Genomic DNA, 25,752 nt, shown 5'->3' on the forward strand with positions numbered 1-25,752 from the left:
GCCCTTTATGCTGTGAAAGTCGACCAATGGCCATACCACTTTCAAATTGCTTCTGAAACGCCTCATCAGCACTTCTGATTTGAACCCAGGCACCTTTTATTCTACAGGGGTGTAGTCCTAGCTAATTGGCTCCAAAGAGAGAAAGGGCAAACCCAGGTTAACTGAATTTTGGGTACTGTGGATTTATTCTTTCCCTTTCCAGGGGATTCCTTCTTCTGTGTCTTAGCAAAAACCCCTTAATTTATTTATTTATTTATTTGATTGTTTTACACCATACTCAAGAATATTTCACTTATATGACGGCAGGGGAAACCCTTGACCATCCGCAGGTTGCTGTCAGACCTTCCCATGTACGGCTGGAGAGAAAGCGAGCATGAGCTGGACTTGAACTCACAACAACCGCATTAATAACCACTTGTCACATTTTTTCAACATTCAGTATGTCTTACATGAAGTTCATCTCAGATCATGCACTTTCCACAAATCTGTACTAGTACGTAAAGATTTGTTTGTCACAGCCAGGCTACTTTCCAAAGTCTGGTGGTTTACTCCCTCTACTCCAATTTACGAATTTTTCACTTATACAATCATCATAATGGAGGTCAGCTTTCTACCTAGAGATTATTGGAGTAGCTGGGGTAAAGCATGAACCTTTTGTACATACCTTACAAATTTCCCCATGTGTGACAGACAGGCTTGGTGCTGAAAGACAAGTGGTCTTGTACTAATGTAAGATTGCTCTATGTGCACTCTTGACCCCGTCTTTGTCACTGAAAAGTAAGAGTGAGGCAATTTACAACCTCCAATGTCTGCAATGACCCAGAAGCCTCTCACTAATGTGGTTGCTATACGTTCAAGTTCGGTTCATCCTTTTTGATCAATGTGTGAAAAAATCTGCCAGCTACCTGCAGTTGGTTTGGAGATCTTAACAATAACGATAAGTTTTAATCAAAGTAATGAAATGTGACTCTAAACTATTTGTTATTGGAAACAGACACTGGTTCACAGCAAATTAAATATAAGATTTTGAAACTGCACATGAATTTAACTTGTTAATATGACATAACAAAAATTTCCACCTAATACTGCGCTGTGTAAATATTTCGACTATTCAGTTATGTTAGAAAGTAACCAGAGTTAAACCGTTAATATGTATGGCAGTAACCAGAGATACTCCACAAATCTGTACAGAAGCAGCCAGAGGAACTATGCAAATCTGCATGACAGTAACCAGAGTTAAACCACAAATCTGTATGACAGTAACCAGAGGTACTCCACAAATCTGTATGACAGTAACCAGAGTTAAACCACAAATCTGTATGACAGTAACCAGAGGTACTCCACAAATCTGTATGACAGTAACCAGAGGTACTCCACAAATCTGTATGACAGTAGCCAGAGGTGCTCCACAAATCCACATGACAGTGTTCAGATAAACACCAAAACATCTGTAGGAAAGTAGCCTTAGGTACTCCACAACTCTTTATGACAGTACTAAGAGGTACTCCACAAATCTGTATGACAGCAACCCATGGTACTCCACAAATCTGTGTGACAGTAACCAGAGTTACACCACAAATCTGTAGGAAAGTAAAAGTAGCCTGAGGTACTCCACAAATCTGTATGACAGCAACCCGTGATACTCCACAAATCTGTATGATTATTGATAGTAACCACATGAACACCACACATCTGTATGAGAGTAACCACAGGTACTCCGCCAATATGTTTGACAGTAACCAGAGATACATTAAAAATCTGTATGACAGTAACCAGAGGTACTCCACAAATCTGTGTAACCGTAACCAAAAAAACTATGTATATACTCCACAAATCTGTATGACAGCAACCAGAGGTATTCCACAAATCTGTATGATAGCAACCAGATAAACACCACACATCTGTATGAGAGTAACCACAGGTACTCCGCCAATATGTTTGACAGTAACCAGAGATACATTAAAAATATGTATGACAGTAACCTGTTGTACTCCACAAATGTGTGTGACAGTAGCCAGATGAGCACCAAAAATCTGTATGACAGTAACCAGAGGTACATCACAAATCTGAACGACAGTAACCAGAGGTATTCCACAAATCTGTATGATAGTAACCAGAGATGCTTTAAAAATCTGTATGACAGTAACCAGAGTTACACCACAAATCTGTTTGACAGTAACCTGCGGTACTCCACAAATCTGTATGACAGTAACCAGATGAGCACCACACATCAGTATGACAGTAACTCGGGGTACTCCACAAATCTGTATGACAGTATCCTGCGGTACTCCACAAATCCAAATGACAGTAACCAGATGAGCACCACACATCAGTATGACAGTAACCAGGGGTACTCCACAAATCTGTATGACAGTAACCAGAGGTATTCCAGAAATCTGTATGACAGTGACCAGAGATACTTTAAAAATATGTATGAAATATAACCAGAGGTATCCCACAAATCTGTATGACAGTAACCAAAAAACACCATAAATTTGTATTACAGTAACCTGTTGTACTTCACAAATCTGTATGACAGTAGCCTGAGATACTCCACAAATCTGTATGACAGTAACCACAAATACTCCACAAATCTGTACCAGATAGTAACCAGCAGTACTCCACAAATCTGTATGACAGTAACCAGAGGTACTCCACAAATCTGTATGACAGTAACCAGATGAACACCACAAATCTGTATGACAGTAACCTGAAGTACACCACAAATCTGTATGACAGTAACCACAAATACTCCACAAATCTGTATGGCAGTAACCAGCAGTACTCCACAATTCTGTATGACAGTAACCAGAGGTACTCCACAAATCTGTATGTCAGTAACCAGATGAACACCACAAATCTGTATGACAGTAACCTGAAGTACTCCACAAATCTGTATGACAGTAACCAGAGGTACTCCACAAATCTGTATGATAGTAACCAGAGGTACCCCATTACTCTACATTACAGAAACCTGAGGTACCCCACAAATCCGCATGACAGTAGCCCTAACATTTGTGTTTTATGTCAACAGATGCCTTTATGGTCAGGGCTTTTATTCTTGAATATGAAAATACATGTATAGCAAGAAGCTTGGAGTTCAACAAAATTTGTAAGTTTAGATGCAGATTAACACATAGACCGTAATGCTGCTGGTGGAATAGAGGAACAAAAAAAGAACAGAGTGAGCAACCATACTAGAAACACCAGAAATATACCCATTGGAGCCTCTCACAAATGGTGCATTTTTATACACTTCTGACAAAACTATCCCTCTTTATCATGCAACTGATGATTCCAAAGTCAGTTCTCTGTTGGGTCTGTCCTTTACCACAAGACATAGATCAAGGGAGGTAATTGATGGACCATGCAAAAGTTAACCGTTCTCTCACATTGTAATCCTGAAGCCACTCTCATTTATTTTGTTATTATTTTTTTTTTGTTGGGGGGGAGGGGGGCTTGAAAGGCTTATATGCCACTTTTTAATATTGTTTGCATGCAAATTTATATCTTTAGCCATTCAAGTTTTAAACGGATACAGAAGAATCGTCACTGATTAGTTGTGCTGGGCAAGTACAGGATATACCTAAATAAAGCTGAATTTTAGGTATGGCAGTTATTCAAGTAGCGTCACCGATGTACATATGTACGTAGGCTTTAACTTAGGAAATCCCTCCTCCACCGGCAACCAATCATCACTGATTATGTATTCCTACAGATCTGACACAAATGGAACTGACAAAGCCGGAACACAAACTAAGTAAGTAAATTACCTTAAAAAAGTTTTATTTCAGTTTTAGTACAGATGAACCTTTCACCTTATTTCCACTCATAACAGTAAGTCATATTTACATAACATTAATAAATTAACAATTATCACTTGTTACCAAGGAGTGAGGCAGCTGTTCTCTCTGCGCAGTTTCCATGGTAACTTAATTGTCACATTGCAGTACCAGGTATGAAAGCTGTGAATACCTCGTTACGTTGTCTTGGCAACTCAATAATCCAGCCATTCCTTCATGTAGACACAAGAGGATGGAGAAATCTGCCCTCCTTCATGGCATTCGTCTAGAACCTGACAACAGAGAACATGGTAAACACTTCATCTATTAATTATAACCTTATAATTAGCGGGTCTTTTTCTCACTGTTAGTGTGTCCTTGGTAACAACAAGTGGTCAACGACAATAATGTGGCCATTTGTGAAGACCACTTGTCTTTGACCCTGCAAGTCTGTATTTTAGATATGGCGAACTTTTATCAGTAACTTGCTGAAGGTTGGTGGTTTTACCAAATCGCCCTCATTTCCTCCATCCATAAAACTAACCATTACTGACCACCAAGAGAAAAAATTCATGAGAGTGGCATTAAACAATCTGAGAGTGGCATTAAACAATCTGAAAGTGGCATTAAACAACATGAGAGTAGCATTAAACAACATGAGAGTGGCATTAAACAATCTGAGAGTGGCATTAAACAATCTGAGAGTGGCATTAAATAACATGAGAGTAGCATTCAACAACATGAGAGTGGCATTCAACAATCTGAGATTGGCATTAAACAACATGTGAGTGGCATTAAACAACATGAAACAACATGAGAGTGGCATTAAACAACAATCAAATCAATTGCGGTAAAGCAAACCCGTCTTCATCTGACAAGGTTAATACCGGACAAGGTTGTTTGTTCACTCCAGGCCTGGAGGTCACACTTTCAAGGTGAACTGCAATGCTTTCAAATTTTGCAAACACTTTTGTCAAAGAGGTGTCCTCTGTTATTGTGTAAGACTTTAGAGGTTCTATTTGTGAAAATAATTCATTAAATACTTTTAATATAAAATTTTCAAAATTGTCCAATGTACAGAAAATGTCCATTGTTTATCTCTCTTTACATCATTAAAGATGCTTGTCATTATTTTTGTTTTTTAAATGTGGCAGAAAACGACATTGCTAACGGGTTGGCCAGGGATACATGCACCTTGGAATCAAAATATTTCAAAAAATCCCATGGAAACAAGCCGTGGAGTGTTTGGCCAATTATCTCCATGTTTGTGCCATATATTTCTGACCAAACATAAGCTACACACTGCACATAGCCATGTATTTACTCCGATAACTTTCAGATTGAGTTCCAGATCAACATTGTTTGCAGTTCACCTTTAAGATACAGGTCAGTTGAGACCTAAGTTAAGCTTGGCTTTTGTTGTGTCAGGAATACACAAGCCCCATAATAATGTATTTCACCTGTCGCAGAAGCAATATGTGCCTGGATATAGATCACCTTTAATGATTCTTAGGAGGTGAGGTATTTTGGTACTAAAATATAATGACTGACGAAAACTGACAGAATCTATGAGGGTTTGGGGTTAATATTTTGTCACATATCTGACTATATAATGACACATCACCTGATGTCTGCTGACAGAGGCTATGCACCTATCAAATGCCCAGCTGCATGATCTTTCCGCCATTTTATTGATGTCACATATTCCTTTTCCAGCTCATCATTATGATGTCACACAGAAACTATTAATACTTTGTAACACTGTGCATGTTGAGCTACAATCAACTTTTGCATAGATCAATGCCCTGCTTCACACTAGCAGCACATGGGATAAAAGATATGACCCCTCCCCATTGTAACTGTGTACATTAGGTTACAGAAGTCACATGTTTTATTTAGAATTTAGATCACTTCCAAACGAAATTCACTGTAAAAACCAATAGCAAAGCCTTGAATCTCTTATTAATATTCAGCTGATTCCTGTTTAAATACATATACATGTTACTGATTATCCTCGTTGTCCTGAAAAATAGACAACAATGAAAGTAGCTTTAACATAAAGCATTTAAAAATGAACACTTATTCAAAATAGTTCACTAATGACTTACTGGACAAGCTCCACATGGCATCCTCATTAAACCAGTTGGCTTTATCATTGGCTTTACAGATTTGTACAGCTTTTTTTGTCCACTGTCCTCAGACCCCCCTGGATTGGCCACAATAATGGACTCAACCTTCCCGTCATAGATAAGGGTGTTCAGTATTGTCTCTATGTCCTCCACTGATAACTGGACCTGTGAATCAAGATCTGTTTTCTTAACGTTGTTCTCTTATTTCTCCTTTGTTATACAAATATAGGGGTGAGATTAAGTCAAAGTGGTGATTTGAAGTTTAGTATCTAACCTGGCATGCAATGAATAACTCATGGCAGCAGGCGTTTAATTCAGGACAGGAGATTTCAGACTGATCATTAGATTGCTGACTGAAAATGGTTTCTTCCGTCCCTGACATTCTACTGAATTAACTGAAGGATATATTTTGTTGACTGATTTGACAAGGGTCACGTTTATGAATGAAGGAGGAAGAAAAAACTTCTTGATGCAAAGCAGCAGTTGAAACAGATTTGAAGGCCACTAGCCTGGTTTGTACAATGACACTGACATCTAACTTAAAATTAGATGCCACTCTAAAGTGTATAAATACATGTATAAAGCCAGGTTCCACAGGCATGTATTACGGTTGTGGTCATTAGAAGTAAACCCTGAGAGGTTTGTGAATACAGTTGTGTATTAAAAATTACATGTACCAAATTTTGCGGCTTACAAGCATATGTACATGTATGCGCTTAATCTGTCTTTATATCATGCTTAAAATAACTGATTATCCGTACATACATTTTTAGGAATGTACATATGCTAAGAAATTATGTCTGCTTTTAACCATGTAGCGCAGTGTTAAAAACAGTACACGAATGAGCAGGTTTGTTCAGTAAATGTCAACTAAGAAAAAAAATGAGAGGGAGAAGTGTAAGAAAGCTGATTCAAAGATACAAACTAATGCGACACCAACTCTTAACAGCTTGGTTTTGCTAACATATTTGACACACCTCTATCAGCTCACCTTACTGATTCCCAGCTCTGATATGAACTTCCAGACCTCCTGTGACGAGCAGAAGGAACTGTTATGTTGTACAATAGGATCTGTCTGAGCTTCACATGCAGAGTCTGCCTGCAACATACAGTAGAATAATATAAATGTGTAGGGTAACAGTAGCAGTGTCAGCAATACACACGACAACAGTAGTCTGCTTTACTTCATTACGTATATTTGCATGTAACCTTGCGCATGACATCAACATAAGGTTTTTTTTTACTCAACTCAGCACAATATATCCTCAAGGACATCTTCAAGCAGAGCAGTAACCTAAAACTTCCAGAATACCAAGAACACACTGTAAATCTTCAACCTTTTTGGCCTCTAAAGCACTTTTTGTTGGTGGAATTTATGCATCCGATTATTGTCAAAATGACACTTAAATGAACTGTTTGATAACTAAACATGCAAGCTTCATAAAACTGTGTAAATTATTTCTCTACCCCACATAGCTCTCTCAGAATGTTTCAAAATACTGACCGCAAAGGCAGTTGAACAGGTTGAAGACTTGGGGTATTTGTAGTACAACATCAATCTAATTCTTCCTACGCATCAACATACATAAAGCACGATATTAACCCAAGGCTTTCAAACATAAGCTTAGCATGGCACAAACATAATATAATAAATACAACTAATAGACCATTATTTTACTAAGAGGTACAAGAACACAATGTAAATCAAATTCCTCTAGACAATTAATGATAGTGTTAAAGATTTAACACCTAAAATATATGTTAGTTGTTTCATCAGCTGCGTGTACATGAATAAGATTGTTTTATTGATTCATGACTTTGAAACTGGTTGTGTTAACATATAATATCACTAATACCAAAGCAGAGTGTGCATGTACTAGCAGTGAATACTGTTGTGGACACATCAGATTCGATGACAAATTTGCTTTGCCACACACTAACTTCCATCCAGGTTTAAGAAATTCAATTGAATTCTGTCAGGTTCGGTTATGTGTTGTGTCAACGGGAATAGAGTTCCATTCCACTTACACTCTTCAAAAAAAAGAAACGCAAAACCCAAATATCAATGTAAATTTGATGTTATTCAAGGACGTGTAGATCAGCCGAAAACAAAGATACATGAATGAAATTTTGTGGAGCAATGCATTACTATGTTGTCCATATTTCATGAGAATAACAGTCATCACAGTCATTACTGCTGTCCACCAGGTCAGTGTTGAAGTCAGTACCTCGTATGACCACCTCCAGCTGCTACCACTGCCCGACACCTCCTGGGTACAGATCGAATCAGTCGTTGGATGTTTTCTTGTGGAATCCTTCTCCATTCCTCCTGCAACTGTGGAACAACTGTTGAAGATTCTGTGGTAGAATGCGACGTCGACGCACCTGTCGACGATCTGATCCCAAAGGTGTTCGATTGGGTTTAGATCCGGGGATTTGGAGGGCCAGGGAAGGGTACTGATGTTGTTATTGGCCAGGTAGTCCACGGTGGCACGTGCTGTGTGGGGCCTGGTGTTGTCCTGTTGGAAGAGCTGCCGTTGAAGGTCAACAAGGCGAAGGACGTGTGGGCGGAGAATCTGGTCGATGTATTGACTGGCCGTCAGATTGCCTTGGACAAGCACAAGCTCCGGTCTGCGGGTGTATGAGATCGCTCCCCACACCATAACACTCCCTCCACCGAATCTGTCCACCTGTCTGATGCAGTGAGGAGCAAAACGTTCATGACGTCGTCTGAAGACAAGGTCTCTACCATCACGTCGCCTGAGGAGATAACAGGATTCATCACTAAACCATATGCGCCTCCAGTTTGCCAGGTTCCATGGCAGCACCGTGGTACACCATCTCACTCGTCGACATCGATGTACTCGTGTCAAGGAGGGGGCAACTTTTGGACGTTTGGCACATATTCCTACTTCTCGGAGACGGTTCCTGATTGTCTGATCGGACACTCTTCAAGCTCCAAACTGTTCTTGTGCTGTGTCCCGGGCGATACGATAGCGGTAACGTAGGTGGGTTACCCGGATGTACCGATCTTGGGCAGGTGTGGTGACTCCTGGTCTTCCTGATCTTGGACGGTCATTTGTCAAATTTGTTTGACGAAATCGATCCCACAACCGAGTTATTGTGCTGGGATGAACGTTGAAGATCCTTGCCACCTCACTCTTTGATTCGCCAGCTTGCAATCATCCAATTGCCTGATTTCAGTCGGCAGTGTTGAGACATCCCATTTTCGTGTACAGTACTTGCAAAGATACTGGATAAAATTGTGAGATTCATTTGGGTCTTTTATAGTCACATGCTGTACTCATGATGTGACAAACAATCATTGTGCCTGAACTTTGTGCTGCACGACATCAACGCACATCATAACAATCCTAATTGATAAAACCGTTCAAAATCATTTTTGGTTGCGTTTGGTCAAGGATGATCTTCTGAAACATTCCAGTAACAATGTGCAACCCTACAAAACTGTTTGAGTTAACATATGTGTACAAAATTGTAAGAATCATTTTTGAATTTCATTTTGTGTTTCTTTTTTTAAAGAGTGTATTTCAATATGATGATGACTGCATATATATGCAAGACAGAAACCACGAGCTATATGGAAAGTGGGACGTATAGTGACGCCATTAGAAAGCAATTACTAACAAACAGGGGTTGTGTAACCATACTGAAGTGTGTCCAGGTCAATCCACATGGATGTGAAATGAAAATAAGTGGCGTGTCAAAACAAAATCCCCTGACTGTCCAGGTCAATCCACATCTATATGCAATGAAAAAAAGTGGTGTGTCAAAACAAAATCCCCTGACTGTCCAGGTCAAGCCACATCTATATGCAATGAAAAAAAGCGGTGTGTCAAAACAAAATCCCCTGACTGTCCAGGTCAAGCCACATCTATATGCAATGAAAAAAAATGGTGTGTCCAAAAAAAATCCCCTGACTGTCCAGGTCAATCACATTGATGTGCAATAAAAATAAGTGGTGTGTCATAAAAAAAAATCCCCTGTCTGTCCATGTCAGTCCACATCGATGTGCAATGAAAATAAGTGGTGTGTCATAAAAAAATTCCCTGTCTGTCCAGGTCAATCCACATCGATGTGCAATGAAAAAAAGTGGTGTGTCAAAACAAGATCCCCTCACTGTCCAGGTCACTCCACATCTATACGCAATGAAAATAAGTGGTGTGTCAAAACAAAATCCCCTGTCTGTCCACGTCAATCCACACTGACATGCAATGACAGTAAGTGGTGTGTCATAAAAAAATCCCCTGTCTGTCCAGATCAATCCACATTGATGTGCAATGAAAGTAAGCGGTGTGTCAAAACAAAATCCCTGTCTGTCCAGGTCACTCCACATCGATGTGCAATGAAAATAAGCTGTGTGTCAAAACAAAATCCCCTGTCTGTCCAGGTCAATCCACATCGATGTGCAATGAAAGTAAGTGGTGCGTCATAAAAAAATCCCCTGACTGTCCAGGTCAATCCACATCGATGTGCAATGAAAATAAGTGGTGTGTCATAAAAAAATTCCCTGTCTGTCCAGGTCAATCCACATCGATGTGCAATGAAAGTAAGCGGTGTGTCAAAACAAAATCCCGTCTGTCCAGGTCAATCCACATCGATGTGCAATGAAAATAAGTGGTGTGGCAAAACAAAATCTATTTCAAATGAATGTGAATCGATCCAAATCAATGCGAATTAACTACTGTAATTCTTCAACCTTTTTGCATCTTTGCAAAGTGTTTATTTAAGCACATTCTGAAGGCATTATTCTGTTTTAATTGATGAAATCATACTTTTTATGAAGCCGTGAAATTGGCCAATCCAACTAATGTAGCTTTATCTTCGAATCTTATTGTAAATGTGCCTGAACTGAACTGAAAGTTGCTCTTTCATTTGCAAAAAGGTAGACTGATTAAGGTACAAACATAGTTGGTGTATTAACAGTCTATGAGTTTCATAATCAGTGGGAAGAGCAAGGCTTTTAGCAATGCTAAAACCCAATCAGCTGTTATTTAATGAAGAGAAAACTAGAATGTACATGTCCACAGGTCTGCAAACGTCATCCGGGATAACAAATCTATCATTCACCACATTCTTCTCACTCATGACAGATATCAAAATACGGATGAGGCTTACTTTCTATATCAAGTTTTTGATACAATGGAGTTGTCTCTTCCTTTCCACTTCAGAGACACTAACGACAGAAAGACACAACCACCACAAAATAAAGACATCTATACAAGAGGAGAACAAGACAAGAAGACACCAATGTAGACTTATAAAGAGCGACAGACAATCAGGAGGTGTGAATGTCCTACCTTCTGTTGGAGGTACTTGAAGCACTGCTGGTTGAGGACCTCTACAAACTCTGACTCAAAGTCCTGATCACTGTACCAGGCCCCGCCGGTCACTGTCCGGTCAGGTTCAAGGTTATATAACATGTACACCTTCTTCCTGGAGGCCTAATATAAACACAGACACAGGATTACTGATTGATTGTTTGGAGTGATTGGGTCACTGAGCGCTGGTCACGATTACTGTCTTTAAAAACGATGTTCGAAGACTCAGAATTTGGTGCATAGTAAAGAAAGGAAATACGAACATGTTTCTGTGAAGTTCTTTGTACTGAGACAAGGCAAAAGTCAAACACAACTCAACAAAAATATGTACTTTAATAAAACCTTCCTTTTTTCAAATTTATTAAAACTAGATTTTTTTTTACACAGTACTCTATGTTATATTGATACAACGCCCATTCGGTCATGGATGAGTGTGGTGGTGTTTAACAAACTGGTCAAGGAAAATAGGGGATATTCTAGTTCGTGTTGATATTTGTAGAAAATATGATTATATAAATGTGAATGAATAAATATACAGTTGGAGGATCACAACTTGTGATGATAACCATCAGAACACACCAATATCATGCAGGTGTTTTGTATGACATGCATTTGAGCCTGATTGGGGTGCATTCTTAAATTCATATGAATCAGCTTCCAGGTATTTGACTAATTAGATCACCACTAAAACCTGTCTGCATATCGTTTTCTTTATCAGATGTCTTAGTGTTATTAACAGTGAATATTAATAGTTGTGGAAGAATGACATTGGCTAGAATATGACACATGTAAAATCAGATAGTAACACTTACGGCCACAGACTTTACAGCCTTAATAAACTTCTTGCTCTCCAAATTTTTCAGAATCTTGTTCACTTGAGTTAGAACAAGGTTTGACTTGTATCGTATATCTCGAATCCATATTCCTGTGAATGGAAGATAGAATAATTAGTTGAAGGTGAGCTGCTAGGGTTTCAAGAGTGTGACAGCTACCGTTGTTCTCTGTGTAGTTAATGACATGATTTATGTTAAAAAATATGTATAGATGTAACCAAAATACCATGAATATTTCCTGCAATGTTTATCTTTCTCTTTTTTTAACTATCAGACCATTACTGTTGCCCATTCACATTTTACAAAAAGCAACAAGTCATGTGTCATGTAGTTGCAAGATGACATGACTAGGGTCTCCAGAAGAATGAATGAATGAATGATTATGGTTTAATGCCACATCGGCAATATTTCAGCCATCTGGTGGCGATCCACAACTTGCCTAATTAAAGCCGAAGTTTTGAATAATCCCATTGCAAATAATGCCTGTCTGGTGGTCCTGCAAAGGCCAACAATGGTGACAACAAGCACACTAAGGGGAGATAATTTCTGTTGCTACGTGTCCTAATTTCTCAACCTTTTCACGCATAAAATAGCAGCTACTGGTGGGATTTATGCACTAGCTTTTTAAATATGATTTTGAAGACAAAGCTACACTGGCTGAATTGGCCAATTTAAAGCTTCACAAAAAGTATAGTTCTATCAGTCTACAGAGAATAATGTACTCAGAATATTACATCTTGCCAAAATGTGAAAAGGTTGAAGAATTACAGTACATAAACCATAGGGATGTGTACAGACCTTTATTGCCTGCTTCTTTTATTATCTGGTATATCACTTTTTCCTGTTGATCTGCACCTTTCACCTGGCTGAATAAGAAATCAAGTGATGGGCAAACTATTATTTACAGCACTTGAACATCACTTACATTATATATAGTATACTGAGATGTTCATAATGACCTCTAGCAGAGGCTCAAAGAGTGTTTTAGATTTGTAGCAAGGTGCAACTGTAAGTATCTCAACTTCAGCTTGAAAAACCTCCAGAAATTTCTCCAGAAACAGGTACTTTAAAGGCATGTAGAAACCTTACTGGTCAGATTTAAATCATTGAGCATCTCTGATCAAATTTCCATGCATCGGTGAGGTGACACCGAGGGGAGATATTCACACACACAAAATGCTCCTCTGTGACTATGGCCAAGCTGTAAATATCAAAACTAGCGTACATTCACTTAACACAATGTCATGAATGTGAAATTTAACTTCTGTAGATTAGTACAAGTTTGAGGTCAGCAGATGTGAAACATACTCTACCTGGCAGCTTCTTTATCCTTGAGACGATATATCAGCTGATTTCCACTCTTCAACAGATCAATTCTACCCTGAAAAGATTTTTAATAAAATACTTTTTAGAACTATGATCAGCCCAATATGTAGGTGTTTCATTTCTTCAAATTTGGTGTGACTTAAAGCATCACACACAAGTAGAATATAATAATACTTCATGAAATATTCAGAATGCTGCTATCTTTGGGAAACAGGTGAAGGTATCAAATGTTGAAGGCAAAGTGCATTGCACATCTTTGTTAGAAAAAAAAAATTTCCATTATGAAGTCATCTCTTAACTAATGCCAGAAACACCATTAATTTAAGCTACAAGATCACATAACGCTCTATAATGTAATGGCGCCTAGGCCAATGTTGCCACGACTGGAGTATCCTGATGACGACACCAGACAAGACACCCCACCCAAACATGTTATACTGACCAGTTAGTCTACCAGTCATATTTCCTTGTTCTAACCTCTAAGCGCTGAATGTCTTAGGTATGACCCGACCCAGTTTGGATGTGACATCACACATGAACGGCAACATACCCACAAATGATTTACAGTATGTAATGGTTGTAAGATGTCATTCTAGCATAGCCTCCATACTCAATATCACACTGAGTAAGTCTGCTTCAACATCACAAAAGAACATTATCACTTCACACCATGAAAATTTTACAGAAACTACTAAAGAATTTTGCTTTTGACTATTCTACAATTATAGAGGTTAAATAGCATTAATCATTGTAAATCTTTTTGAACCATGATGTTAACTCTGTTCCATAGAATTTCCGTGAAACTATCTAAATATTTCTACCCAGTTTCCACTGGCAGCACTTCAAGCCTCATCCCAGTCAGAAGGAGCAATTGTAATTGTTTTTGGTGAGAAAGTATTGATATAAAAACTCACTGTGGACAAAAGTCTGTTGACAACTTGAACCCGCTGTTGAGCATCACAATCTGGCATGTCACTCACTAAATCTGCATCAGTTACTCCTTTGGGACATCTCTGACACAGCTCCAAGATTCTGAGATCACAATTAAGTGACAATATATTGGAAAAAAGACAGATGTCAGAGGATATCGTAAAAAATAAACAGGAATTAATTTCAAAGACCTTACTGGTAATCATTACTGTACTGACACGATTTCCAAACGCCTGTTCTCATTCGGTTATTATTGATTCTAAGACAAGTTGTGTATTTTTCACCTGCTGACCTTGTGAAAAGACAAATGAATAAGCCAGTGCTGAATCTAAGCCTCCCCTGTTAAAGACACACACCAGGTTATACAACCCATGTTGAATGTAGATAACTTAACATGGACATCATGGAAAAAATGAGTTTTCCTGAACTTTCTATCTTGATGGCCTGTAGAACATTCTGGTGTTAGACACTCACTTTAACAGAATAGACAGTTCAGCTTCACACTCTCATGGCTTGATCGGAGGTCATCTTTTTTTAACTTTTGCTAGAATCCAAATGGATTCCCACAAATTCGTATCAAAGGAATCCATAGGAATCTGATTTTAGATGTCTTAATATTCAAACATTCATTCGCTAAGTTATAAGTACAGCCAGCTGAAATTTGGGATAGACCAGCCCGGGAGGTCAGTAATCAATTGTTTTCCTAAAATTTTCTAAGGAATGAATAACAGCTATCCTAGTCGCAGGTATGTGGCTCAACTGATCTAACAATGCACTGACAGGTCGAGCAGACTGACATAGCAGCTCGGTACAATAGTACATTGCTACTTCTGCTGTCAGCTTCACTTGTCCAGCTAGCACTAGCCATGACTATGCCAGCGCCGATAGAAATGTGAACCTCGAGGGCTCCTCAGAGAACATGTCTGTTTATTGAAGAATTTGCTTTTCAAAAAGAACATCTGAGAAGGGTGTCGATGACAAACAACAGCAAAGTTTTTTTTTTCATCAGTGCCTGTAATTCAACACAGCCAGCATTAAATTATGTAAGAAAGGTCTCCTGCAAGAGCAGTGCAACTGCAAGGCAGCACATCAGACTCGCGGATACATAGGATATGCCATTTTTCTATTCACCTGCTCTCTAGATCTATTGCATCAACTTTTTCCTGTTTCACTACGACGGTAGCCTCAGCCATGCTGACAATACCTCAACGAACTCATATAACAGCCCACAGTTCACATCTCACAACTGGAACTAATGTCAACAACGACCATGTGGTATTTCCGGTCTGTTAAAAAAAATCGAGCCGAAAAAAATAATGTGCATGCTATGGTTTGCTAAAAATACCCTCGCGACCAACAATTAAACTTGAATAGTGAGCATGAAAGTTGACAAAAAGTACATTAAAAACAACTTATATTTTCTATAATACAAAAATAGTTTTATCCAAACTAAATGAGTGTGAACTTCACTGCAGCGTGCTAATCATGACGATTATGGCGGAAAGTCGGGTATGTTGTTATTATTGCTGACAGTTTTTAGACTATACTCAATCATAAAGACGTATATTTTTATATATTCTTGATTCAGAATCACACAAAGTTTTCATTTATTTCCAGCCTGACTTAATCGAAGGTTGCAGGCTCCCGGTATTGCTCAGTAATGGGGAAGAATGGCGTAAGTACAAATTCAAAATGGAGTGTCTTGATGTGACTGGTTGCTACTTCCGGTTGAAATAATAACGCGGCACACCGGTTAAATTTTAGCTTTTCATTCTTTTCTTTTTCATGTAGACGAGTCATGTCATTTCCTGCCTAATTGCAGGTATGCCAGTTGGCTTAAATCTGGGGATTTTGTTAAATGGACATTACAATACATATACCGGAATCAGGAAAACAGTGTTGCTCTCATTGAACTTGGAAGATTGTGGATCGCTGAAAGGGTTATCTCCCTTTGACTCTGGCTTGTATTTTTTACAACATATTTGCACACACGAGAAAATCGAACACTGTCACAGAACAGTCAGATCAGCGCTTCTGCTATGCTGATTTTCAACGAGCTACCTTTTGGAAATAGTCTGCTGTTGTGTGTTTACTGCAGCACTCATAGGCCATGGCTGTTCGTTGTGTAGGTTATCTCCCTTTGTTATATGCATGTTACTGAAAGCAGAAAGTTACTGGTGAATGAATCAGTGATTATGATTTAGCATCACAGCGCGAATATATCAGCCATATTGTGACAAAAGTTACTGATGAAGATCTAAAAGTCCAGTTATGGATGAACTGTATGTTTCATACACTGAATAAACTCAAGTAAACTTTATTTTATTATATGTTATAGGACAGAGATTTTTTCCTTTCTTTTTTCTTTTGGTTCTCGGGTATGGGTCTTTAAGTAAACAGTGGTGTTTTTTGTTTCTTCTTTTCTAGACATGGCAGAGATTCTTAGCAAGAAGGAAGTTGGAGGAAGGAATATATTTTACATACATTATGAAGACTGTGAGTATAATGAAAATGTTTAGGGTTACAATTTTGTGCATAGGTGCGGATTCCCATTGCCAGTTTTTACGGGAATCCAGAGAATCCAGTCATAATTCATGTGTTGTAAAACTAACTAACAAAGAAGAATAAAAAACGAACAAACGTACGAAACAAGTTGCAGTTGTCTGTTTTATGTGTTGATAGAGATAGCGTTCTTAAACCGATGGTTTATCGAGGCATGCCAATATAAAGCGTGTGGCAACCTGCGGATGGTTGTGGGTTTCCCCTGGGCTCTGCCTGGATTCGTCCCACCATAATGCTGGCCGCCGTGGTATAAGTGAAATATTCTGGACTACGGCGTAAAACACCAATCAAATAAATAAATAAATAAATATAAAGCGTGTGCAGGAGTGAATCATCTTTGGCAGAGATAATTTGCGTGCTTTGTCTGAGTTTACAAATACAAGCCTAAAACATTAATGTGTCCAAGTTTCTGATTGTTTAATTATCTTCCTCACATTATGAGAGGCGAGCAGCTGATAGCTCGAGACTGTCCAAACGAATTTCTTGATATAAATATGTTCGGCTGTACTACGCTAAACTGTTAACATGGACATCTCAGAATGAGTGCACTTGTACAACAACAATGTCACAAGTTACCGGCCGTCTACACATTAATGTTGATTTCAGGCTTGAAATACCATTTATTTTGCCAGTTTTTAGGCAAATCCACCCAGATTCCCACAAAAGCTGTTTTGCCACAATCTTTACGTGAAGGGATTCGCGTTGAAATTCCAACTCTGATGTTTTGTTGACTGTTGATGGCATAGCAGACTTCGACATTTGTACACAGCGAAATTGAAACTGACACCAAGTTAAATGTTTGTGTCTTATGTTATGTTACATCTGCCCTCAGTTAACAAGAGGCTTGATGAGTGGGTGTCAGAGGACAGAATGGACATTGGTAGAATGGAACTGCCTCGCAAAGATACCAAAACCCCAAAGAAAGAAGGAAAAGCTGTGAATGGGACCACCTCAAGGTCCAGCAGTCCAGACAGAGAGCTGGTTGTAAGTAACACTCCATCGGGCAAATTTTTTTCAAGTCATGAACACAGTTGTAGCTAATGTAGGATAGTTATTAACAGCCGGACAGTGGTTCTTGAAGTACTGTTTGGCTTGTAAATTGGAAAAAAAGGAAAAGCTCTGTAAAGGAAAGTGCAGGTTTATATGTTGGATCTGTCAACAACAGATGGATTTCACAGATCATCATATTTGTGTTTGTAGAATGGCTCCGCCCAGAAACAGAAGGCACTGGTTGCTCGCAAAAGGAAAACAGTCGAGGAAGATGTAAGTATAATGATCACCCCACAGTTTAAACCTTCAAGTGCTTCTGACATTTTTAGACCTAATCTGAGAAAATTGTAAAGTAAATTGTAAAATTGTAAAGTTCTTCCACACATGATGTTATCTGTGTATAATGTAGAAAAATCATAGGACTGGTCTACTGGAAAAATTGTGTATTCATCACTGACATTGCGGTGGTAACCTATCACCTTCAACAAAGTATATGGTCTACCTAAGGAGCAAGTGATATATATATATATATATATGTATGCACACCAGGACATACTATACATGTTCGTGTCTATACAAGTTTGCATGGATACATAGTATAATGTAGTTTTGATGGTGATATTGATCTGTATGTTGTAAATTATAATATCCAATGTTATGTTAGTGACATTGTTTTGGTCCTCGTGGTTCGAAAGACCCCCTGCTGTGATCGATATCAAACACTGATATATGATAATGGTTTCCATTGTACACTATGTCAGAAATTAAAGTCGTTATTGGGCAGTTATTTCTTGAAGGAGATGCATTTACCAGTGCAAACTGAAGAAGTTAGCCAGGAGTGCATATTTGATGAAATGCTTTTAGCTTTACATACACTTGATAGCAAAATAATAATACCTGTGATATTTAAAAATCCTAACTAAGGTTGACTAAACAGGTAGGGAAAAGCTATTTTTCTGTACAAAAGTTTGCACCCACCTTCATTTGGATTAATATACTTTTTAAAAACTTACTCTATGAACACTAGTGTCTTTCTTGTGTCTTATGTAATGCTGCTGTTTTGTACCGATGCAGAGTTCTTGTGATAGCTGCTCTCTGTGGTCATGGTGGTAAAGTGTCGGATTGTTTTATTTTTTTTTCTGCTGCATGTTTCTGTTATGCTTGTAGCTGTTTGGTGTTGTGTATTAATCGTGGTGTTTTGACACACCTCCAGAGTGAGGCTCTTATCTTGCAGCCTGATGGCCAGCCAGAGCCACTGCCCAAGATCCCACGCCAGACAGGCAGTATGGTGGCTCACCATGACGACATTGTCACCAGGATGAAGAATATAGAGATGATAGAGTTAGGCAGATACAGGATTAAACCTTGGTACTTTTCACCCTACCCTCAGGTGAGAGTCTTTGTAGAACTAGAACATAGCTATGTGATTGGGATTGAGCTACTAGCTCAGTAACGTGGGAGCCTCTCCCCAATGTGGTGGATGTGAGTTCAACTCATGCTGTCTTCCTCTCCGGTTGAACATGGGAAAGGCTACTGGCAACGTGCATATAGTCATTGGTTCCCTGGGGATCTTCCCCTTTTCCCCTTTTGCACGCCACAGTCATGTAAGTGTAATATTCTTAAGTACAGTGTAAAACACAAATTAAATAGATAAATAAATGGAACTTTTTGAAAATCATTCTCACATGTGTTCATCATTGAGCAGTATACATTCTACAAAGCAAATGTGCAATAGTTTCAGTACTGACAAAAAAGCGAATGCTTGATGAAGCGTAAACTTTACTGTCAGTGTATAAATCGGTTCAGACATGACTATTAGGGGGCTTGTCTTGTGTGTAAATTCTTAATTGTCATAAAACCAATGTCTTTAACCAATCTTAAACCAATGTCTTTAACCAATCTTAAACCAATGTCTTTGAATGTTTGTTTTTTTCAAAATAATTTTGCATTCATGATTATTTCCACTTAAGAAATAGCATGTACAAAAATGAATTCTTGCTAAGCATATTTATTTGTTTCAAAATGGATTATTGTCTTTTTCTTTTCTCATTGACAGGAATTGACGAATGTGAGAATAGTGTATATATGTGAATTTTGTCTGAAGTATCTGAAGAGTGCCAAGTGTTTAGAAAGGCACTTAGTAAGTAGCTATTTACTATGGCAATATTTGAGTTCTCTCGCAAGTTAGTTTACAGTTGTAATTAAGAAGGGGATTAAAGTAAGATCTGTCTTTCAAGTGAAATTTTGTGATACTATACCTTACTGGTCTTCTACCATGTGTCAAATTTCAATTTGTGTATATAGGGCAATTACTTACATTGGCTTTAGCAAGTAAGTCTTTCTCCATATAATACCACATATAATAACTTTACTTTTTCTGTCTGTTATATGTGTATACATGTGTCTATTTTAACATGAAGTATATAATACAATCACATAGTTTCTGAACTGGTTTCATAGCTGTGAAGCCATTAGAAAATGTTCCAGTAATGTACAGTTTATGAGAACGCTCCGATTGTATTTCAGATGAAGTGCTTGCTTAGACATCCCCCCGGAAATGAAATTTATAGGAAGGATGGAGTCTCATTTTTTGAAATAGATGGCAGGAAAAACAAAGTAAGCACCAGACTTCAAGACTATGTCATAATTTTCAGACCAATCTGACTGGCCCATCAGGCTATGTTTACAGGTCATTAGTCAGTTTATGCTATACTGTTGTATTAGTTTCAGTGTTGAACAAAAGACCTCTCTGCTGCTGTTTGATTTTGGTATGAGAATTATCAACAAGAGATACGTTTACTTTCAGACATATGCTCAGAATCTCTGCCTCCTAGCAAAGCTGTTTCTCGACCATAAGACACTGTACTATGACACAGATCCATTTTTGTTCTATGTTCTGTGTGAGCATGATGATAAAGGCTATCATATAGTTGGATATTTCTCTAAGGTAAGACTGTTTTTTCTTCTTTTTTTTGTTCATTTTTTTTTTTTTTTCATATACACAAAACCATGTTGGTTTTAAGCTTGTGGTATTGTGCAGAAGCCCCATGATACTAGTAGTGCTTGGTAACCTTTTTGCTCAGCAGTTGTCCTGCACCATGCAGTTTCCACAAAGTAAATTGTACCATTCACCTAAATGACCGTGTGGTAGCTAATGGGAGATTGGCACATAGTGCTCAGCAGGTGCCAAACAGTAGAGGCTTCTTTTTGAGCCTTTGTGAAAAGTACCTATTGGTTATGATCATACTCATTACTGTGAGGTTATCTCTTTGATGTGTAGTAACATTTATGTATTTGGCTTATGTAGTGAGAATGTGCGAGAAATACACATGAAATGGGTTCAATACTTTATGTTGTCTCATGCATTTATCATTTTTTTAACTGTTCGTGATACATTAAAGTGAAAGACAGCACCTGACTAATGATTATGTCCATTGAAAGACTTCCGTTCAAAGAGTGTTAAACCGTCATTAGTCATTAGATATTTTTGTTAGATTTTGTTTAACTCGGCAAAAGATTAGTGAAACTCCGCCTTGACACCACTTCTCTGTTGTTAAGAGCAAGGTGACATCAGTTTTACTCTAGGTCTCTGATGTTGAAGGTATTTTTCGTATAATAGTCTAATCAGTAGTCTATGGTAGATAAAAATTGTGGACTGAGACGATGAAGGCGTAAGTGACAAATATAGTTTTCTTGGTAATTGGAGACACTTAAAGAATATTTCTTCCCCTGCTTGAACTGTTGATACAGTAAGCCTACTACATCATTTACAACGAACTCCAGCAACTGTGTTTAAATAGCCTAGCTGCTAATGCATGGCGGGGTGTTTCTAGTTCAGGTCATTGCCTCCAGAGGGGATGTGCTGGTGATTTTGACCCCTATTGAATGTTTTGCAAAATAACAAAATTATTGTTGTACAATTAGATTCATGCTCAATTCTGAAACAAATGGACATAAATCTAAGCACCACTGAGGCTGATCTAGGCATTCAACTGTCACTAAAGTTTATGGTTCAACTTCATGGTGGTAGCTTCAAAGATGAGAGCAGGGCATAAACCTTTGGCATGCCTAATGAATTTTTCACTGACTCTGATATTTGTTATTTTGAACTGCTTGCTTAAAGGTACGAACAATAATGTATTTGTATAATTTGAACAGCATGTCTGAGTAGGCCTAGGGTCTCTTGGGGAGATGGATGCAATTTGGGCCATGACGGTATGCTGCTGCCTGACATAATTTGTGATACCGTTGTTGAATATTACGTGACTTGTAAATCAACTAATTTTACGCCTGTGGTGGTCTGAAATTATGCACACGTGTCCCACACACTGTGTAAAATGGCCCTTCGGGTACAGGTAACTAAATCGTTCTAAACGATCTCAAAATGTTTTATGCAGTAGTTCGCTGTTATCATATGTCACTTCATAGAGTGAATGGGTAGAGGCTTCATCACAGCTTAGGCCATGCAATCTGATAGCAGTGTGTTGGGTAAAATTCTCAAGATGTCTGCCTTGATTCACACCAGCCATTTGTGCAGGATTGTCATTTTGTTCTACATGTTATTCGGTAAAATAGCAAAGTATGATATTTTTTAGAAAGCTTGAGTATCTTGCTTTCGACTGAAATATGTCCTTTAATTGTCAAGTACTGTACTTTTTCGTGTTTTTTTTTTTCTTACAGGAGAAGGAATCGACAGAGGATTACAATGTGGCTTGTATATTAACATTACCCCCTTACCAGAGACGAGGCTATGGAAAATTGTTGATAGAGTTTAGTAAGTAGCTTTCAGGATTGGTTTAACTGCTAAGCCAGACATTCAGTTTCACGTCCCATCACTTTTGTCATGAAATTGAACTGGTCTACTATATGTAGAATTTTGATTCAACATTGTACTCTTTACAAAGATCATTATTTATCAGTGCATGCCATACAGTATTTTTCTGAACAAATGTTTTGCTTGTAAGAAGTAGCAACGCCCATGCACAATTCTTTGGGGGGAAAAATTGGAAGTACACGACGACACCCTGTCTTGTATCGATGTACGTGTATGTAATGATATCTGTTACAGCTGAGTTCGTGGTTTTGCAGGTTATGAACTGTCTAAATTTGAAGGGAAGACAGGTTCCCCAGAAAAGCCGTTGTCAGATTTAGGCCTCTTATCCTACAGAAGTTACTGGTCACAGACTATCCTTGACATCTTACTCAACCTTAAACCCAATGAAGCTGGAGAGAGACCAATCATCACCATCAAGTAAGCCACTCACAGACTTAGTCCAGCAAAGTTAGATCTGGTATCTGCTCAATATACTGTATTTCACTTGTATTTCACCCCGGTTTCCTCCCACCATAATGCTGGCCGACGTCGTATAAGTGAAATATTCTTGAGTACGGCGTAAAACATCAATCAAATAAACAAATAAATAAACTTGTAGTTCACCATTTTTCAAGTGACACATTTTTGCTTGAATCTGTTGAGAAACCCACTTTATAGGGCCACTTGAGGGTTTTTTTTGTTGAATTTGATTAATTTCTTATCAGGAAAACTTAAATACCAAAAAAACCAAAATACAATCCGAACCAAACACCATACTTAAAAACTTCATGTGTATGCAATTCGTGTATTAAATGAACTGTATTGATAAGTATATATATTTTTTAAGATTTTCTGAGCCTAAGTAAACAACAATGCTAATTTTGCATGAGAGAACAGATTTTTTCAAATTGGAACTATGTTTCCTTGTGTTTCACAGTGAGATCTCCGAAATGACCAGCATCAAGAAGGAAGATGTGATTTCCACGCTTCAGCACTTGAATCTCATTAATTACTACAAAGGACAATATATCATAACCATGTCAGCAGATCAAATTGAGTCCCACTCTAAAGCCATGGCGAAAAAACTGATAACGATAGATCCTAAGTGCTTACATTGGCAGCCCAAAGATTGGAGCAAAAGAGGGAAGTGGTGAATAGTTACCCCGTTACGGTAGCTTAACAGGTTTTGGAGAATATACTGACTGAATGTGGCGTGAAAAGAGTGACTGAAGTGGAGCTTGAGTGATTTACAACGGTTAACACAGGTAGATTTGGAGTGCTAATACCCTATCAAGACTTTCATGTTGTCGTACATAGTTCTTAAGAATCTTTTTAAGCAATAGAAGAATTTAAAATACAGTATAATTGTCAATTTATAGTGTCAGTGAATAACTACATTGTACATGTATCCTAAAAGAATTTTAGAGCAAAATGAATATAGGAATTGTGGGGTGAAAATTCATAGTCAGTGTAATGATGAATATGGGGCCCTTGCCAGCTCATTCGGTGCCATTTTCTCTGTAGTTGATGGGCCTTTGACAAATGATGTCGTATTCAAATTGAAGTCAGGGCAGTCAGGTAATTGCCAAAGGAAGATGGTTTTCTCTGGGTAGAGAGCCTGATGTCTACCATCTGTAAACCTGAACGCCATTGTAAAAGAGACCTATCCTTGAGTATGCTGTTAATCCCAATGAAATAAATGAATATGGGTATAAAATATTTGTTGTAAGTCCTGAATAATTTATAACTACTGAAAATAGAGAACTGGAAAATAGTGTTAAATGATTTCAGGGAATACTTTATTGACATGCTTAATTATTTCTGAAAACGAAATATACCTAGGTTTCGTGGATTTCATTGTCAGAAATAGTTACGCTTTCATATCAGGAACAGGTTGTCCATCCGTTATTTATATTTCTATTTGCTGTGGGTTATGAATATGTGGTAATCCGGTATTTCATAGAATGGTGTTTTTCATTAGAAGCTAGTTAGTGGCATACATCACCAATAAGGTAACATCTATAAATAAATTGGCAAATAGAAATAGCTATGTTTATTGTGATATAACTGATGTCATTGATCGCCGTTTAATATTTATTGGTCATAGCTGTAAATTTTATTCACTCATTGTGAAATATTCTTGAGTTCTACATAAAACACTAATAAATAAATAGTTAAAGAAAGTATGATCACTTAACATTGTCGGAGGATATGTCCAAACACAGTGTATATTTGAAAAGCACTTTCTGATAGTCATTTTTTGCTGTTTTTTCTTAGGAAGCAAGTAGAACTCATCAGTAGTAGCCTTGATAAACCTGTGAAAACTGAGGATGTGCATAGATAGGTGTTGAGAAACCTGGGAACTAAGGATGACGTATTTCTGACCAAAATTCAGCTATAAATTCAGTGGATAAAACCTTTGCTTACTTAAGGTGAAATTTATGGTTTAGCCTCATGAATTGTATTCAGTGGAAATGATCTTGAAATTAGAACTATACTCTAATGAAACATGGTGTATTAGAGGGTAATATGTGCTAATAGTAACATAGGGATTTAATGAGATAATATTTTAGCCAACTGCTGAAGTAAACTTCTTTTATATATGTACACATTAAGAGTGGAGAGACTGGTGATGAGTGGATATTCAGTAACTCACACATCTGAAGCTTACTCAAGTGAATTCATGTATGTCAGGTACACTGTTGTATTATACAAGGTATACGTGACTTATTTTGAGTGTGGTATCAAAGACCAAGTGTGAACATTACAGTTGTGAATGAGTGAACAGATATGATAGTTGAATGAATGTGGTCATGCACAGTTATTTAATGTATATATTGTGACCAAATAAAACCTAGTTTCGGCATCTTTTTAATGTTACATGTGTACGCCTAAAGTGTTTTCACTAGAGCTGAAAGCAAAAATGGGAAAGTAATTGGTTAAACGCAATCAAATGGGGAACTTGAAACACTCCTTCCTGCCATTAACAAAGTAATCCAAAGCCATGTACTGTATGTGTGCTTGTAATCACTGCAAGTACTGCAG

General features: G+C 38.0%; 2 protein-coding genes across 6 annotated transcripts; one reads left to right on the plus strand and one right to left on the minus strand.

Annotated features, from left to right (window-relative positions):
• Positions 1 to 702: 702 nt before the first annotated feature.
• On the minus strand, positions 703 to 15,600 carry LOC135468415 (DNA-directed RNA polymerase III subunit RPC6-like). 4 transcript variants are annotated; one of them, XM_064746667.1, is made up of 10 exons: positions 15,474 to 15,600; positions 14,327 to 14,444; positions 13,400 to 13,467; positions 12,885 to 12,952; positions 12,066 to 12,178; positions 11,233 to 11,376; positions 6,903 to 7,010; positions 5,891 to 6,076; positions 3,976 to 4,075; positions 703 to 770 (listed from the first exon to the last, which is right to left on the minus strand). In XM_064746667.1, exons 1-9 carry the CDS (start codon positions 15,533 to 15,535, stop codon positions 3,998 to 4,000), a joined length of 945 nt encoding a protein of 314 aa, XP_064602737.1. In that variant the 5' UTR covers positions 15,536 to 15,600; the 3' UTR covers positions 703 to 770; positions 3,976 to 3,997. The 4 variants fall into 4 exon arrangements, with proteins under 4 accessions (XP_064602737.1, XP_064602736.1, XP_064602738.1 ...); XM_064746666.1 differs by lacking the exon at positions 703 to 770 and having other exon boundaries at positions 3,830 to 4,075; XM_064746668.1 differs by lacking the exon at positions 703 to 770 and having other exon boundaries at positions 3,830 to 4,075; positions 15,448 to 15,579.
• Positions 15,601 to 15,827: 227 nt separating this feature from the next.
• LOC135466830 (histone acetyltransferase KAT5-like) lies at positions 15,828 to 25,566 on the plus strand. Of its 2 annotated transcripts, none has more exons than XM_064744545.1 (12): positions 15,828 to 15,851; positions 15,960 to 16,017; positions 16,770 to 16,838; positions 17,737 to 17,888; positions 18,105 to 18,167; positions 19,108 to 19,284; positions 19,951 to 20,034; positions 20,421 to 20,510; positions 20,701 to 20,841; positions 22,575 to 22,668; positions 22,983 to 23,145; positions 23,645 to 25,566. In XM_064744545.1, the coding sequence occupies exons 1-12, from the start codon at positions 15,828 to 15,830 to the stop codon at positions 23,859 to 23,861; spliced, it is 1,332 nt and encodes a 443-aa protein (XP_064600615.1). In that variant the 3' UTR covers positions 23,862 to 25,566. The 2 variants fall into 2 exon arrangements, with proteins under 2 accessions (XP_064600615.1, XP_064600616.1); XM_064744546.1 differs by having other exon boundaries at positions 19,129 to 19,284.
• Positions 25,567 to 25,752: the final 186 nt, after the last annotated feature.

The sequence above is a fragment of the Liolophura sinensis genome, chromosome 6 (assembly GCF_032854445.1).
Source record: "Liolophura sinensis isolate JHLJ2023 chromosome 6, CUHK_Ljap_v2, whole genome shotgun sequence".
In the NCBI taxonomy this organism is placed as follows: Eukaryota; Metazoa; Mollusca; class Polyplacophora; order Chitonida; family Chitonidae; genus Liolophura; species Liolophura sinensis.

What these genes read in the sequence shown, in the direction of transcription:
- LOC135468415 (XM_064746667.1), bottom strand. Translation starts at nt 15,535, where the DNA reads ATGGCTGAGGCTACCGTCGTAGTGAAACAGGAAAAAGTTGATGCAATA. An exon ending in TCAACAGACTTTTGTCCACA is followed by an intron (nt 13,468 to 14,326) that starts GTGAGTTTTTAT and finishes AAATCTTTTCAG; the next exon opens with GGTAGAATTGATCTGTTGAA. An exon ending in TGCCATGTGGAGCTTGTCCA is followed by an intron (nt 4,076 to 5,890) that starts GTAAGTCATTAG and finishes CTCTGTTGTCAG; the next exon opens with GTTCTAGACGAATGCCATGA.
- LOC135466830 (XM_064744545.1), top strand. Translation starts at nt 15,828, where the DNA reads ATGACGATTATGGCGGAAAGTCGG. An exon ending in CAGTAATGGGGAAGAATGGC is followed by an intron (nt 16,018 to 16,769) that starts GTAAGTACAAAT and finishes CTTCTTTTCTAG; the next exon opens with ACATGGCAGAGATTCTTAGC. An exon ending in AGACCAATCATCACCATCAA is followed by an intron (nt 23,146 to 23,644) that starts GTAAGCCACTCA and finishes TGTGTTTCACAG; the next exon opens with TGAGATCTCCGAAATGACCA.